The 17,728-nt window shown below is 39.6% G+C and overlaps 1 protein-coding gene across 5 annotated transcripts in view; it reads left to right on the top strand.

Moving 5' to 3' along the window:
* The window catches only part of igsf9ba (immunoglobulin superfamily, member 9Ba), a 73,685-nt gene that overhangs the window by 20,027 nt on the left and 35,930 nt on the right, over positions 1–17,728 (top strand). For all 5 annotated transcript variants that reach the window (XM_055045626.1, XM_055045625.1, XM_055045627.1 and 2 more), the window contains exons 3-4: positions 4,740–4,886; positions 12,236–12,387. In XM_055045626.1, the coding sequence (XP_054901601.1) occupies positions 4,740–4,886; positions 12,236–12,387 (299 nt within the window). The remainder of the gene's footprint in view (positions 1–4,739; positions 4,887–12,235; positions 12,388–17,728) is intronic.

Genomic DNA, 17,728 nt, shown 5'->3' with positions numbered 1-17,728 from the left:
TAGCTTTTGGCTTAGTTTTCTTTTTTTTTCTCTCCTCCGAATGTTGTCGCTTTGCTGTAACCCTTAAATGTTAATTCAGTGTTTGCTTTGGTTTTAGTATACCAGCTCCTGGAGGAAATATGTGGTCTTTTATTGGCTAAATGAAAGAGCACATTAAATGTTAACTATTTGCCTGCTGTTTGATGTTTGGTGGAAACTAGGAAATTTGGGTTTCTGTTAAAAGACAAACGCAGCCTATTTGGACCAGTCTGTTGAGCGATGTATAATGATAGTAGTAGTAATAGTAATAGTAGTAAAGGGGGGTTATGACAATCAAATGAAACGGTATTACTTAAAGAGTTCATTGCAAATAACAAGTTGGTTTTCAAATCTCAATTTCGAAAAATCTGCTTTTAGTCCAAATAATTTCTTTTGGACTAAAGGTAGGGAAGGAGAAAATTGTACTTGATGATGTAACACTTTGGGCATTTAAATCCCTCTTTTGACCTCTGTCACATTGAGCTTAATCTGAGGTTTGAAAGCTGTGCAGCCATTGACCGCAGACAGCAGGAGACCTTTGGACGTCGTGTTGCTCAGCGTCTGCTGACCCCGCCCCGAGATTTTACGTAGACTGGACTGACTGCGGTCCAGTCAGTGTTGCTCCCAGTCTCTTTCACTTTGTCATAATGCCACTAACGGTTGACAGTAAAAACATCTAGAAGTGAGGAAATTTCACGGCTGACCTTGTGACCAAGGAGGCAACTGGGAAACCTGAATTTACAGAGATGATTTGTGTTTTAAATGTTTTAGATGCGCTCCATGGCAAAAATAAATATGTAGATAGGCAATCTGTGCATTCTGAACTGTGAAGCGCCGGGGATCTGGTGTACTGTCAACAAGATACTAAAACAGAACAGTCTGAACTCTGCATTTAATCTTAAAATATCTATCAAAGCAGCAATGCTAACATAACTGGGATTTAAGCTAGCATCACCTCTTTAGCGTCTCTCAAAGGAAAGCTTTTGTGAAGAAGATCCCTTTCACCAGCTTCTTATCAGTTACAAAGCCTCCTGGACCACGTAATAAGGATAAATGAGCAAACACTCTGCTTGTACAAAGAAAAGAAAAACCAACGAAAAAACTGCTTGGAGATTCACTTCTCGTGTGTCCCTAAACTAGTCAAGTTGTTCTGTGTTTTATTCATATGAAAGGTGGGAAAAGTAGGTGACTGGTAATTAATTCACTGAAACTCCTTACGGTTTTCGAATCAGGTCTTCACTGAAACGAACACGCGTCATCATCTCGGGAACCCTCTCTCTGCCTCTCTTTTTCTTTCTTTCTCCGCTTTGCGTCGGTCTCAAAAGGCGCGGAATCTGCCGGAGCGTTTCACGTCGCTCGCTCTGACCTCCTTGCGTCGAGGGTGGGGTTAGACCAAGCGGCACTCTCCGACTCTTCACCGTGCCGTTGGTGGGCGTCCGCCATGTGGCTCGGAGTCGGCCATCGAGGAATTATCGGCGAACAGATGCAACTTGAATATAGCCGGTCTCATTACGTAGATTAAAGTGCATTCTGGGGATTTGTGTTTGTGGCGACGCCGGACTCGGCTTTATGAGACGCTCGTTTGGGCCGCTTAATGGCTCGGTGTGGTCTCCGAGCTCATTTGGGCTATTCCCATGAATTGTTTTCGCTCTGTGCGAGGAAAGTTGATGAATAGAGTACATGTGTGATTATTCCATCACCCAGCTGCTACCCAAACCAGACGTAAATCTCTATAAATACCATAGTTACAACTTTTTTTTTTGTCACAATTCATTTGGAAAGAAATGCTCTCGGTGCAACAAGTATTTATGCCAAATGGGGATTTATATCTTGCGATAAAGCTGGATCATTTTCCCACTTTGCCCTGCAGCTAAAAAGGAAACAATTGCATTTTAAAACATCTATTTTTGTTTTCTCACTCCAGCAAAGATGCAATCAATAATTCAGATGTGGATGTGAAAATGTATCGTCAGATCCACACTGTCTGGTAAAATGTGTTTTTTTTTCCCCTTTCATTTTCTTTTTTGCTACCAGGTCGCTTTCAGTTGCATCACTATAGTGGTATAATGTGATTACACACACTGAATTATTAGACCTATATGCAGAGTAGGGGCGGCTGTCGAGTCGTTGTCTTGTGACCGGAAGGTTGTTGGTCCGACTTCAGCTTCCTTTTGCCACATGTCGATTTAACCCCAAGTTGCTTACCGATCTGTGTGTTGGTGTATGACACACAGTCGTCAACTACTTTTTTTTGAGTGGTCAAAATTATTGGAAAAGTGCTGTAAGTTCAGACCATTTATACCATTTTGTAAAAAAAAAAGCCCCTAAATAAATGATACACAGGACAATTTCCTCTGAAAATATTCCACATTTTGCCATGTGACAACCACAAACTCCACGGTTTGGCATCAATGCGACGCAGAACAAAAGTGAAACGTCATGCAGATTTGCAGGAACGCTGCCTTGGTCATGTCTCGCTACATTTGGTAGCTGTACGGCCTCTCCTGTTTTGGTCGAATCAGCCATGTCATCTGAACCAGGAGCTTTGCTGTCCCAGAAGACAGAACTTTGTACGGCGTGAGCAGATCCTGGGACCCATGAGGCCGGTCCGACTCAGATACAGTCCTTTAAACTCTGTTCACAGCAGCACCATTTCACTTCCTGACTTCCTGGAGGTCAGGCTGATCGTGATGCTTCACCCCATCGCCTCAAGCACTCAATACATCACAGCTTTGAAATAAAACACACACACACACAAAAAAAGATTTTTTAAAGATATTCTTCCCACTTCCTGTTTGCTGGACTGATTTTCTGCTAATATATATATATATATATATATATATATATATATATATATATATATATATATATATATATAAATAATAACTTTTTCCCCCTGGAATAGGACAGCCATGCTTGGCTTTAGTACCTGACTAATGCTGTGAGAGCAATTTCAGCCCTCCCTCAACGTCGATCTGTTTGCCTGACACTCGCTTTGAAGTGACAGGAAGCTGTACTTACAGTACATCTACACATCAAAGTTTTTTGGGAAAAAAAAAACGCCCCCATTTTTCTGAGCACTTGTCAGAGGGAGCAGAAGTCTGCCGGGCTGTCAGAGGCTGCTGGAGGTGCCGGCGGCTCGTTCGGCAGCTGAAGGTTTCTGCTTTGCGCCTGCATTCCTTTAAATCTCTCATCCCTTGTGATTTCCTCCTTTTTTTAGAATTCCAATTTATCCCCAGCCTTGAAGTAGGAAGAGTCGAGGATGGGAAAGTGGTGTGAGAAATATGATTTCTGTGAAGTCCAAGACTGACTTTTTCTTTTTCTTTTTTTTTTCTGGCAGTATGACATCAAATGATTTATGCTAATTCAGATGAAGATGCGTCTTGCAGACAGCTTCATGTTTAAATCCTTATTCTGGAGCCACATAGCTGTTAAGTTATCTTTAAATAGTTATAGCAGTAGTTATGTTAGCTTTTTGAATTTTTGACACCCGGATGGGATGGCTCACTTAGTTGGAACGTAGTTTATGATATATTGACATAAACCTGCCAGTGGGAGCCTGATGTCGTGCCACAAGTTTCAGCTGCAAAAGCTTCCTGAACTGAAAATCAGTTTTTTGAAAGATTTAACATTAAACACATTAGTTCGACTCTCATATGTGGAAAACAATTTTCCTAAACTTTTTTAATTTCAGTAAATGCTATATTTACATTTTCTCATACATTTGCTTCTGATCCCTAGATCTTAAAATATGGTAGCTTACAACCAGAGATGCACCAATCCGATATCAATATCTGGATTGGTCCCGATATTGAAAACATTTGTAGATATCGGTGACGATGTTCCCAATCCAGATAAGGGCAGATCTATTCCATCTAATTCTATGCTTTGTGCTTTGAGCGACGTCATACATTGTCATTTATTTTACACTATATTCCTAGTTGTACTTTCAGAACCATTTGAAAGGTTTCTTGTATTTTAATTTTTATGTTTGACCAAGGCAGTCAATCTATTGTTTCTTTATTATTCATTTCACATTGGCTGTTATTCTCCTAATTGCTGAACAAGACTGAACAAATTAAACTTGTGTTGTTTTTATCATGTTTGTCCAAGCTTGTGAAGCTATTGATGTATTTAAGTATCTGAAATGCTGCAGCATTATCAAATAAATGTATAACTCCGTACATTTATGTCTGAGTTTAAAAACAAAAGAAACATTTTAAGTAACTGTTCTTTTGTATCGTATCGGTCGATACTAAACCGCAAATATCTGCATCGGTATCGGAAGTGACAAACGTGAATTTGCCACATCTCAAATTATGACTCCAGATCAAAGCAAAATAAAGGCGCAAACTCCTTCTTGCAGAAAAGTTTTGAAGAACTAACTTTCCTTAAAGCAGACTATGAATCGATTCTAAAGAATTAGTTAATTATTTGATATTTCCAACCTTTAAACATCGCCCTGGCTGAGGACGATATGAAATATCCCACAGTAAACAGGATTACGTCATGCCTGAAACCACAACATCCAAACAGCCACATAAAAAAAAAAATAAAAAATTTGGCAATTGTGGACACGTTTTAGATAATTATGTTCCACACAGCAAAACCCATGGCGGCACATGCTGTGGAAAACGACATGCCTTAAAAAAAATGTTTATGGCTTTGCTGAGGCCAACTCAGTGTTTTTTTTTCTCTCTTTCCTCCAACTCTGTCTGCAGGCAGAGCTTCTCTGCATGGGAAGGCCTCCTTGCAGATTGACCCGGTGCGCTCCGAGGACCAGGGCTGGTACGAGTGCAGGGTCCTGATGCTGGAGCAACAGTACGACACCTTCCACAACGGCAGCTGGGTGCACCTCACGGTCAACGGTGAGTCATCCGCCTGCATGAATGGCCCTGCTCGTGTGAAGAAGGGAGAAATCTAGGATGTGTTGTTGTTGAATAAGCCCATTGAGCTTCACAGAGGAAAAAAAACTACTGTCTACTGTTGCAAGGATACAGCATTGAGGCTTTTTTTTCCTTCTACATCACATCTTCATACCAGATGATGGTATGAAGATGTGACTTTCATCATCTTTTGGTAAGTCAATACCAAAGGATAAGAAACTTTCATGTCTGATTATTGAGATGTTGTGTTATTGTGGGCCAATTTCAGGTGAGGTGGTGCAGGAGTGTGTGGAATGGGTGACGTGGTCCTCGGCCTGAAAGAGTTTGAGAAACACTGAACGACAGAGAGCAATTTTTAGATCTCTCTCCAACCTTGTAAAATCATGTACAAGAAAACTAAAATGATATTGACTAAAATGAGGCTGTGCAAAGGAAGCAGTGGTACCAATATGTCAGGCTCTGGTGATGATGATAATATATCAAACTTTATATGGTGTTTTTAGGACACTCAAGGATGCCTTTTTTCCCCACTCAATGAATTTTTTCTGTGAAATCCACTGTGAGTATTTTACTGCAATAAAATATTTATCAACGTTAGTGCTTGCTACTCATCTTTACGGGGGAGCCGATTAACATGTCCGGCCTTAAAGGCTGGAGTCTTCCACTCACATCCTCACCATAAGTTTCTCCTCCAATATAGAGATATTAACCATTTTGCATATTTTTTTCATGATGCTTGACAGAGCTTTCTTTTCTGTCTTCAAAAAAAATAAAATAAAAAAATAATTAAAAAACAAACGCCAGAGGTGATAACGGCGTGAGAGGCTGCTCAGAGGAAGGATTGATTGTGGCCAGTTTCGGGCGGTTCCAGCAACACTCGTCTGTGATGGTCTGAGAGCCGTCAAACTGATGAGCAGGCGGAAAACAAAGATTAAAAAAAAAAAATCTGCACCTTTGCATTTTCCTGGAATGCCCCGGTGGCTCTGACGATCCAGCGTGAAGTGTGTCTTCTTCACGTTGTTGCGGAGCCTCAGACTGGGATGCGCTTGGGTCTTATTACGCTCTGCAAAGCTGTCTGCTACATACAGTTTTAGACTATTTCTCAAAATGCTTTTCTTAAATACACACGCAAATTTTGAAGATTTTTTTTAGTGTCCAACTCAATTGCACGTTTTTCTTTTTGCTTTTCCTTTTTTTTTTTAGATTGGAGTGTGCTGTCTTTAATAATTTTGATAACTGCACAGTATTTTATGTAGTAAATTGACCCTTACTGCACAGCATTTTGTTCATAGTTCTCTTTTTATATTTTTATAAAAATAGATTTTGTGTTAATCTTTATGTATTGCTGCTACTACACCTGAAAATTTCCCACAGTGGCAAAAATTATTTTTACTTTATACTCGATATACAAATCCAACATGATGCAGAATTGTAAAGTAGAGGCGCAAAAATTCAACTTCTTTAGTAGCAACATCTTAATGTTGTCATTTATTTGGCTCTAACCCCCTTTGGTAATACTTTACAGAAAACTCCATTCATTTCAATTAGCTCTGCTAGTCTTACAGTTGTATCTTTGCCAGCTTTGCACAATTAGACTGAACGTTTTTTGTGCATTCTGTGCAAAATAGCTCCAGCTAGCTGAGTCCGACCAGATGGAGATGGATATGAACTTAAATTTAAAAAGTTTGCAAATTGATTTTTTAAAAAAAAAATCATTCAGGTCTGGAGTTTAGTGGGCTGCACAGAGGTGCAGTTGGTAGCACTGTTGCCTTGCAGCAAGAAGGTCCCGGGTTTGATTCCCGGTCCTCTCAGCATGGAGTTTGTGCATGCGTGGGTTCCCTCCAGGTTCTCCGGCTTCCTCCCACAGTCCAAAAACATGACTGTCAGGTTGATTGGTCTCCAAATTCTCCCTTGGTGTGTGTGAGTGTGTGTAGGTGGTTGTTTGTCCTGTTTGTCTCTGTGTTGCCCTGCGAGAGACTGGTGACCTGTCCAGGGTGACCCCGCCTCTCGCCCAGAACGTTAGATGGAGATCGGCACCAGCACCTCCCGACCCCATTACGGACAAGAGTGTTAGAAAATGGTCTGGAGTTTGTTTTAATCTGTTAATTTTTTGATGGCCAAAGATATAACTTAGTTCGTTGTTGTTGGATTTGTCTGTGAGCGGCAAATTTTCCATACTTCAATTCTGTGGTATTGGTATATGGCTTCAATTTCTCCCCAATTCCAACAAAAGCATTTATAGTCATTTTCCTTGACAACCTTGGAGTAATTTGTGTTGGTATGCTGCATAAAACTCTCCTGCAAGAAATACTTGTAACCTGAGGTTCGAAGCATATAAAGAGTTTTACAGGACAGTCTGAGGTGAGGCTGCTGCACATTAGCATGAACGAGATCGCCTCTTGCTCTAATTTTGTTGTATAGCAGCAGTTTTCTTTTTGTTCCTGGAAAATTCAAGTGATAAAAAGGAGAAATGTTAAGACTCAAAGTGTTGATTTCTCCAGAAAGCTTCACTCCTCTGCGTCGTCAGAGTGACTTGGGGGGGCAAGGTGCCGTTAATCACGTATATTTTTGGTCTGTGAACTTAACGAGAGCTGCGTGAAACTCATGCTTATTCTCTTCGATTTCTTGCATGTTTTTTTTTCCTTTTTTTCCCCCCACCGCTTGTCACAGCTGAGTAAGGATCACAAGGCGTGGTGTGCAAAGTAATGTGTAGAGAAGCGTCGACTGCTTGCATAGCCACTTTAGGATGAAAATGCTGATCTGTTTTAATGGCTGTAATAAAGGCTCAATGTAATGTTGTTTTGTTCCTGCACGTTGCCCCGCTGGCCGCAATGAATCACCCTCCGCTTAAATAGGAAATCTGTGTTTGCCGGTTGAATTGGCTGAATGGGTCATGTTGCGGCGCGCTCCTTTTGTGTCGTTTTGGGAGGTTCGAGAGCATCTGTGTCGATGTCGGGTTGTTTGAGCAAACTGCGTCTCTGTACCGGCCTCGTTAATATTCGCAGCAAGCTCCCAACTCTTTGAGCTGCAGCAGCAGGACTGATATGAACTCATGTGTCACAATTTGAAAGCTGGTTCAGTATTTGAAACATCTAACGGGGGAGCTGAGTCGTTGTCGTCCTCTAAATGGGAGTCTTTGAGGTGAAGCAGGTGGCGTCTTCGCCCAGGCCCAGCAGACATTAAAGGACACTCGTTTCCTCTGGCCGTTAGTATTTGCATGAACTCCTCCTTTGTGTTCCTGTTCGTGGGCGCGGACTTCCTGCCAAGCGGGCAGGGACTCCATGCCCGCTCAGTGGCAGGTGTCAGATGGCAAGGCCTTGTGCCCGGAAGAGACACTGAAGCCAGTCTCTCTCGCTCCGTCTCTGTCCTCTTTGTCTCGTCGTTCTTTCTTTCATCCACCGTGTCTTCCTCCTTTTTGCTACTTTCTGAAGTCGCCCGAAAACATCATTAATAAAATCTCGCAACCGTGCCACTTAGTGAGTAATAAGTGGCATTCGGGTCTCGGACTGAACCTCGTTTGTTGCTGACCTTTAAGGCCCTATCGTTTCTTTCATTTTTCTTCTCATTTCGCACATTGATTTACTTTTACTAATGCATGGAATTAAAAACATAAATCTCCAATAAAATGAGTACAGTTCTGAGCAGAAGCGTACATGCTCTCATCAAGCACTGTTGAAGGTCACTGTTTAGTAATCGAGTAATTTAGTGATTATTCTGCCCCGTCGATCGAGTGATTAAGAAAAAATTATCCCGTTTTGTAATAGCTACTTGAGCTTGTTTAACTCCGTTAGCCAGAGAGTAGCGAAAGTAAAAGCTACAAGTTTAGCTTGTAATCAAATAAAGTGTCCTGTTCTGCAGTAGCTACTCTAGCTAGTGGAGCTACTTCAGGCAGCTTTGTTAAGGAGCTACAACAAGTTTAGCTTGTCTAACTAAAGTAGCTAGATTAGCTAGCTATTTAGTAAAATAGCTTGCTACTTAGTTTAGCTGAAGTAGCTACTTTATCTAGGTTTTCAAACGCAGCAAATGTTTAGACTGATTCTAATTCAGGCAGCTTGTGAGGAAAAAAGGCAGAGAACTTAAGTTGCGCATCATACGTACAAAAACTTAATTGCAGTGCTTTTTTTATTATCTTAAAATTAAATACTGCTGCCGGTTTGGATACAGCCTGGTGTCCAGCATGTCAAGAATGTTTGTAAAAAAAAATTAAAAATCAATTATACTCTGAATTCTGTGAACTGCATCAGTTTTAGTTGGGACAGGAACTTGTCCTTGAATGCTTTTTACTTCTTAGGGGCAAAAAAAAAAAAGAGTATGAGGAGATTGAAGAGATGTGAAACTACTTTAAAGTGCTTGAACAAGTTGTGCCATGTTGGTCTGCAGAGACAAGCAGAAGGAGCATAACTTCTTCAAGCATTTTTTTAATGTAGATAATTGATGCAGAGCATCTGTAAGTAGGGCAGAGGTTTACTGCGCGGGATGCTGCTTTTTTTTTTTTCTTCCTATTTTGTGTAATTCCCATGTTCCCCCCGTCCGTGGTGACGCTTCCTGCGTGTGGAGCTGCAGCTGACGATGTGAAACAATTCCCAGGTGGGCTGATGTATCTGCTGCTGTCACAGCAACGCCACGTTTGTCACCTACTTCCTGTCAGCTGATGCTTGTTCCCTGGAGGAAAGTGGAAACGAAGCTAACTGTTCCACGCAGCGCGTAGAGGGCCGATCAAACGACGTAATTATCAGAAGCATAGAGTCACTTTGAGAGGCAATCAAAAACTAAATTTATACAACCTAAAACCAGCTTCTGTCAGCTATCTACTAGTCATCTTCAAAGGGTGAAGGATGCATCACTGGTACTTCCTATAAGAATCTCCTTTAATCAACTGTATCATGTAATGTAATGGGTGTTAGAGAGCGAAAGGCCAGTACGGACAGACAGATGTCTAAAGTGCTAATTGGGTAATTTGTTTATTACATGCCAGGTGCTTGTGTGCAGTCTGAAGCATGGCAGCACTCCCAGCGGCAAGCGCTGACCCATTTTTCACCAAAGCGCTCTTATTTTTTTATTTAACTGAACTCAGTGTGACTATTTATAATCAAAATGTTATGTAGGAAGGAAAGAGCTGCAGTTTGGTGGCCTCGAGGAAATGATTAGCAGCATAGCAGCGGCTGTTTAAAGAGCTCAGAAACATCAGGTGGAAGCACAGCGATGATGCAAAGTGTTTTTGTTTTTGTTTTTTTGCTAAATAGGAAGGATGTATGTGGGATTGTTATCCACTCAGATCCATGTCTGGCGTGCAGCTGGTGGCTGTCACATCACCAAACATTATGAGCAGCAACTGTAGGGCCTAATTGCTTTTGCATACCTCTGCTGTCCCTTTGTTAACAACTGAAAAACAAACACGTTACAGAAGAGCTGCAGAGAAATGTTTAAGTTTCATTCTGATCAATTGAAATACTAAAAACACCTGAGTGGATCTTCAGCAAAAGGTTGTTTAACTCTAACTTAAAGCTGCAGCATGTGACTTTTACAAAAATATGTTTCCTCCCCCAACATTTGTTAAAACCGTCACCATATTGTGACAGTTTAGCATATGACAGAAAATCTGTGAAAAAGTGAAGCTCCTCCCCTACTTTATAGAGTTCAAGTGATAATTTCAGCAAATATGTATATAATCTTTTCATAAAAGTTACATATTGCAGCTTTATAAGCCAATAGCTTTTGAGTTTCACACAAGTCTAATTATACTCAACAAAAAACACAAACTTTGCATTCAAATCCTGATTTGAATGCAAAGTTTAGTAGGTTTAAGGTTAAACACCTTTTCAAACAGGATTAGTTTGATTTGAACAGTGTTTCCCTTAAAGCTGCAGTATGTAAGTATGTACATTTATGTAAACAGTGTTTTTTTAATGTATTTGTATAAATGGACACCATGTCAAAGCAGTACAATATAAAATAGATGGTCTGTGAAAAAATGTAGCTTTTTTATTTTTTCGCACATTATCCGTTTCATTTCATACTGTCATGGTGACAGTGAGTGTTTTAGCTAATATGTAAAAAAAAGTATTTTTTAAATACTGCAAGTTCTATATTACTGCTTTAATGCTAGTTTTGCTTCGTTTCTTTCTCATTATTGTATCAGGAAAGTGAAGCCTTGAGCGCTTTAGATGTTCTGAATTCGTTTGTCAACTCCTAAACATGCCTCCTTTACTGTGACTTTATGTGTGTGTTAAATTTTATTTAGCCTTGATTTCACCACTGCTTCAAAATTTGAATATCTTTTAGAAGAGCTTCCTGAATAAAATTCAACAATAAAGTGTAAAACGAGAGGCGGTGGATGGCTCAAATGTGTAGCTGTTGGTTCGATTCCCCATTCCCAGGCCATTTCCTGTGCAGTAAAGGACATTGGTACTGAATGTATTTATAAATCTGAAAACGTGGAAACATTAAACACATAATTAGTAACTCTTTCTTTAGTGAAAGCCAGGATTATTTTAGTCTAAAAGAAAGTTAAGGTATTGATAACAATGCTTCTTTCTCTTTTTTTTATCTAATGTGGGTGGCAGGTTTAATTTTAGACACAAGAAAGTTGAAATAAATCAAAAAACTTTATGGGTGCATTCACACCAGTCCTGTTTAATCCGCTTTAATCAAACTCCAGTTCGCTTGCCGAAAAGCTCCAGTTCGTTTGGGGAGATGTAAATCAAACTGTGAAGAGAACCAAAAAAATTTTATTCGGGTCCGCATACAACCAGAATTAAATTGTGCATTCAAACTCTGGTGCGGTTTGAATGCACATGTGTTTCCAACTGGAAACCGCTCTAGAAGCAGGAAGTGAACTAAAGCGCAGGGCATTCTGGGTAGACGCAATCAAAACAGCAGGAGATATAGCTTGTGGTCTTTCACAAACAACAACAGAGAAATCCTACAAATCATTTTTGTTTACATTTTTTGAAGAAAGAAGTTGATCTGTCTCTTCTTCAGAGGTTCTTGTGTCGTTTTCCTTCAGTAGCTCAGCGCCACCACAGGCGAGGAGGAGAACTGGTTTTCTTAAAAGGTTTAGTTTGTTTGACACAGCGCAGCTGGAAATGTAACAAATTACTCATTTTTAATCCCCAACTCAACCAAGTTGAACCAAATCAAATTGATCTGAAACTCCAAACGGTTTTGAAGGAACGTAAAACCAGTATAATCCTGATGTGATCGGTCCTCACATAGAGGTGAAGCACTAAACTCTGCGTCTTGCAGAGCATGAGTTAGTAGTTAACTTGTTTGTCTACTTAAACGTGTGTAATGGCGACTTTAAGTACATGCTTATTTTTCTGTCTCTGCAGCCCCACCTTCATTCACAGCGACCCCGCCGCAGTATGTGGAGGCGAAGGAAGGGGGAAGCACTCTGCTCAGCTGCTCTGCCCAGGGAAACCCAAAACCAATGATCAGCTGGCTCAGAGAAGGGGAGGAGCTTGCAACCAACTCAAAATACTCGGTGAGGAAAAGAAATTTAAAAAAAAGTATGTATACAAACAGCCAAAACCCTGATTTGTGATTGTGGACATAAATATAGAAAGGCTTTGTGCACAGATGGCATCATCCACTGAGCCCATCTGTACCAAAACTATGTTACGGTCCACATCTCATCCGGCCTCATATTAGATCATGCTGCTGTTTTACTGGAGAATCTAGAAAATTATTGATATCATAATCCTATTCCTGATATCTTGTGCTTAAAAACCCCCCAACATGAACACACACACACACACACACACGCACACTGAATCCATTTCATTGTATTGGGAAGAGCAACTGGCAGCGTGCCTCGCATTTCTCAACCCTCTTTGTTGTCTGGTGATGTCGAATTTTTATTTCTGTGAGGGGAAAAAAAACCCAAAACAAAACCGTCCCCGTTGTCTGATGTCTGACAGGATATTTCTGGCACAGCTTCACTGTGGTTTGATTTGCGAAATAAATAAATAAATAAATAAAGTCTCTCAGCGACACACAAAGCAACATCAATAAACATCAGCTCCATGCTTTGCTGTTAGGGATTCAAAGGCGCTTAAAATACAGATGACTCAGAAGTGTGATGATGCGTTACAGCCACATGATGCTGCATGTTAAATAAAATGTGTCATTTTTACTTTCTTCCTGCTGAAGTCAGTAATCGTGTTATATATTCTAAGGTTTCAAACCAAAGTGGTTTTGATCATGATTTTTTGGGATTTCTGAAGGTCTTGAAACATCTTTTTTTTTTTTTTATCTTCTCCATTTTTAGATTAGAACCTGACAGCACGTTGTGGTAAAAAATATACATGACATGATTTACGTTTATCGATAGGGGAAAAAATAAAAAGGGTGAATGTGAATTTATGGATTGCTCAAATCATAAGAGGCAAAAATCAAATCTAAATCACTATGGTTTCATCTTTTCATTTTCAGTTATAATCAAGCTTGTGGATGATAATGATAATTGTGATAATTATGTTCATTTCTATGTCCAGAATGGAGAAAAATATACAAACAAAGCAACCAAAAATGTGATTTTATTACATGCCAAACATAACACCATGGATACCCAAAAAGACATAATAGGAAGATCTTCATCATTTATTCAATGATGAAGAAGAAAATCGAGGAAAATATTCGCAAGCGACAGAACTGGTCATGCAGGAAGTGTCAGTGAATGGAAGCAGCTGAAAGTCTAACTTTTCGAAACACAACCGGTTTGTCGTGTTCCTGACACTTCAACTCAGTGATTCTCAATTCACTCAGAATCAGTGGCGGATCCCTGTTTTAGGTGTTTCCCCTTCTGCCACACACCTGGATTTAATTTGTGGGTGATTAACAGCCTTCTGCAGTACTTGATGGCTGCAGAAGAGGTCATGCAATCATTTGGATCAGCTGTTCTGAAATAGAAACACATCTAAAACACGCAGAGCAGAGGGGGCCTGAGGACTGGGACTGAGAAATCCTGCTTTAATTGCTGTAATATGGCTTTGAAACTTTATTTCAACAACATTGTCAAACCAAAGCAAGTTTATTTGCTTTATAAGTATTAATCATTAAGTGCTTTAAAATGATTAAAAGATAACACAGTTGCCTATTATTAAACAGCAATAAACATTATATTTTGTCAACTCATTAGCCTAATAGCATCACTGCCTAAGTCCTATTTTGTAAAATGGGACTTAGGAAATTCTGCTATTAGGCTAATGAAATGTCATCACGAAACAAATAAATATTAAATGTATAATATCAATTCACTCGCCATTATAAATCCGAGGCAACAATAAAGCCTTGATTTAAAGGAACTCAGTGTTTTGGTTGTTTCAGCTTAATGCATTGTTGCATTGTTATATTTTTTCTTTCTTTTTTGTCACAGTTTCTGAGATCTTCATCCATGTACAGAAATAACGTGTTAACGGGGCTCCAATGATCGTTTTTTTTTTTTGCGTCTTAATATCTGGTTTGGAGAATAGCGTAAAGAGAGATTTCGATTTGTTAATGTTAATCTTAATTTTAAGACGGTTTCATGGCTCTAAAATGTGATCAAATCTGGAATTTAACAAACTCTTGACTATTTGATTGCCCGTCAAAAATAACAAAAAATCGTTTGCTGGACTGATAGGAAAAGACGCCGCCGACATCCAAGCAGAAAGTCTGCAGGTCGCAAATCCATTCGTCAGAACGTTAACAGAACGCCAGCCTCACATCAGAAACAAATAACGGTTGTTTCTGAGGACTTTTTCACATCACTGTACCAGTCTGATTAACATAAGTGAAGATACTGAGGCACTGAAGGAAAAAAAGGGGGTGGGGGAAAAACCCTGCTGCTTGAACGGGACAGATTGTCACCACTTTTTCAACTTTTGAAGCAGGTTGCCGCCTCTCTTTGCAGCGTCTCTTCACATTCTTGCATGTCACTTATATTCTAGTCGGCTGCAGGCAGCACGCGCTCCTCGCTTCCCGCACAGGACGCACATACACGAAGTGACAGGATCACAGGCAGCCTGTTAAAAGACCTCGTTCACTTCTTCTCTTTCATTTTGCTGCTCCCTCCAGCCGCCTCCTTTAACAGCATTCCCCCAGTAAAGGATTAGATAATGTTCTGATGCATAATTAATCTTTCTTTCCGTATCAATAATACATTAACCAAAGATTTAAAAAAATGAATGTAGAGCTAAAAAGGAGGAGATCCTGCACAAATTTCAGAGCTTTTACCCAACGTTTCCCTCTTTCCAGAGGGAATGTGAGAAAGTTCTCTTCTGTTGTAGAGAAAAAGACTGAGCATGAGGGGATATTTGCTCACTGGACTGGCTGCAGATCCACAGAGACATCCTGGAGAAAAGGAGGAATGTGACAGTCTGTGTTGGAGTCTCTCTGTATCCTCCTTTTTTTATGGGCACAGACAAAAAGAGGACATTGAATTTGAAGGCTGGAAAGGAGTGAACAGCTGCCAGGATGGGATTCTAAGGCCTTCTCTGAAACAGAACAAAGAAAACTGGAAAATAACAGTGGCTTCCCGGTGGTTTATGGCTGCACGTTGTGTCAAGAAAAAATAAAAGCTGTTATTTTTAATCTCTAATACAGTAGACTGACACATACGGTGTAGAATAAGCAACAAAGTTTGTTCGATTTGTCTTCAATTATGAGAAATTGAGCAAAATATTTTTCTAAACCAACAAAATAGAAAAGAGTTGATCCCTGAAAAATTAGGACACTCTATGGATTTTATAAGTCAGTCATGTAAGATGTTAATCTGTATTTTGGATACATAAATTGAACCAAAACATAAACTTATTTTAAATAAAATAGAAGTACAAATAAGAAAAAAAAAGACTATTTTGCATTTCTAATTTGAAGGGGTGGTGTTATGTATTTTCCAACCATTTTATAGGACAATCAAGTTACTATACCACATATATATACAACATTATAACAATGTTGTATTTATCAAACATAACTAAAAAGAAATTTGATTTCATAATTTGATGCCTTGAAATTGAACCCCTGTCTCTTTAAGAAGCACCTACTCTTTCCTCATCACAATGATGGATTACTACAATGCAGATTGAATTCGCTTCTTTAGCTAAGTCAGAAAATAAGCACTTCTCAGTGGAAAGCGTAGTTCCACTTTTTTAAAGAATTAGAAAGATATATATGTTTTATTACAGTGAACAAGGAATTCTTGTAAATAAAGATTTTAGAAAAGAACAATATAAAAACTGCTTCAAATTATTATTACAATACAATACATGCAATACAGCATGCTAACATTATGGGTTAGCATGCTAAAAGAGACATTATCTCTGGATGCATTCATGCCAAATCCTGACTTGAACATGACAACATTAAAGCAATATTCCACTCTACAAGTAGAACTTTAATCTCACCTATTTAGTTTACTTTTTTTATTACTATTATTATTGGTTTAATGAAAGTAGAACAATTTCAATCTCTCCCGGCTAATTCGATCCTTGCACATGGCTTCGTAAGCCTCAGAGTGATACTTCACAACAAACCAGTGACTGGTTAGCGCTCCCGGCACCCAGAGCGACACGTGTGCTGCTAGCTTACAGCAGCGCCACACAAAGTGCTACCTCCCTGAAGATAAATGACGATCCAGTTTGCCAACAGACTCGCAGAAATTCAAAGCTGCTTTGGTTCATCCAACAGTAGCCCGACAAACATTTGAGAGATGGATGAATGGGAATAATTCTGCAGGCGCCGCAGATTTTCCCCCTCTGTGCCGCGTGAATGGACACACTACAGCTGTGTGTGACTTGAATGGACAGAATCTCTCGCAACCTGTTGCATAATTTATGAGCGTTTTCTTTCTTTTTCTTCTTCTTTTTGGTCTGTTTCATGCGCTCGTTCATTGCGGGGATTGCTTGGGAACAGATTGTGATGTTTTCAGGCTTACAGAATGTTGCAATCTCACTTTAAGGTAGAAATGTTTCAGGCAAACAAGAGGTAATGATGTTGATTCACACCACACAAAAAGAAAATGAATTTTCAAACCATGGGCTTAGTAGAAGTTGTCAAACAATTTTTTTTAAATTATTTATATATATTTTATATATTTTAAGGAAGTTATTTTAAGCTGTTTTTGGCATTAGTGCAGGTAACACAACTAAAACGAGAGTCTCTACTTATCTTCGCTAGAGGATGCAGATTCTTATAACTCAGAAAAATCAGCATATTTTATTCCAGATGGACATCAAAGGCTCACGAAACGGGTGAAGTTACTCGGCTCTACTGGGATCTGCTGAAAATCTGGCTCTCTCTCGCTCTTTTGCAGCCTGAATGCGCCGCGGACACGTCTCCAAAATTTCCTTTACAATAACCTCTCACATCTCTGTTCTTCTGAAACTTTTAGACACCTTAGAGTCTGCAGTGTTGTGAAGAAATGAATGGCTTGTGTTGTTGCTGTCATGATATGAGGATGTTTGTACTTTGGGGTTTGTTTCTTTGCAGTTTATTTCCTTGGCTCCTGCATTTTGTTTTATTTCTTTGTGTGTTCATTTATTCATCACTCTTGCCTCTTTGTGCTCCTGCCTGTGTTGTCTTAGATTAGTATTTACTCTGTACCCTTGCAGTTATTTCTTTGCATCCTTCTGTTTTTCTTTCACCTTCTCCTTTGCCTGTCAGCCTAATATCTGCACAGCTGTTATCTATCACCTCATCCTGCGTTACCTGTTTTCTTCTTCAGCTGGTGCCGCTTCCCTCTGATTAGCTCCTCTGGTTCCCTGTCATTTTCACTCCAGATTCATGCTTAAAAAAAGCTCAGGCTTTTGTGGTGCATTCAATAAGTGTACGGAACATACGAA

Source organism: Poeciliopsis prolifica, unplaced genomic scaffold (assembly GCF_027474105.1).
Source record: "Poeciliopsis prolifica strain line A6 unplaced genomic scaffold, Auburn_PproV2 SCAFFOLD022, whole genome shotgun sequence".
Lineage (NCBI taxonomy): Eukaryota > Metazoa > Chordata > Actinopteri > Cyprinodontiformes > Poeciliidae > Poeciliopsis > Poeciliopsis prolifica.
This window is presented reverse-complemented; position numbering and strand designations above follow the sequence as displayed.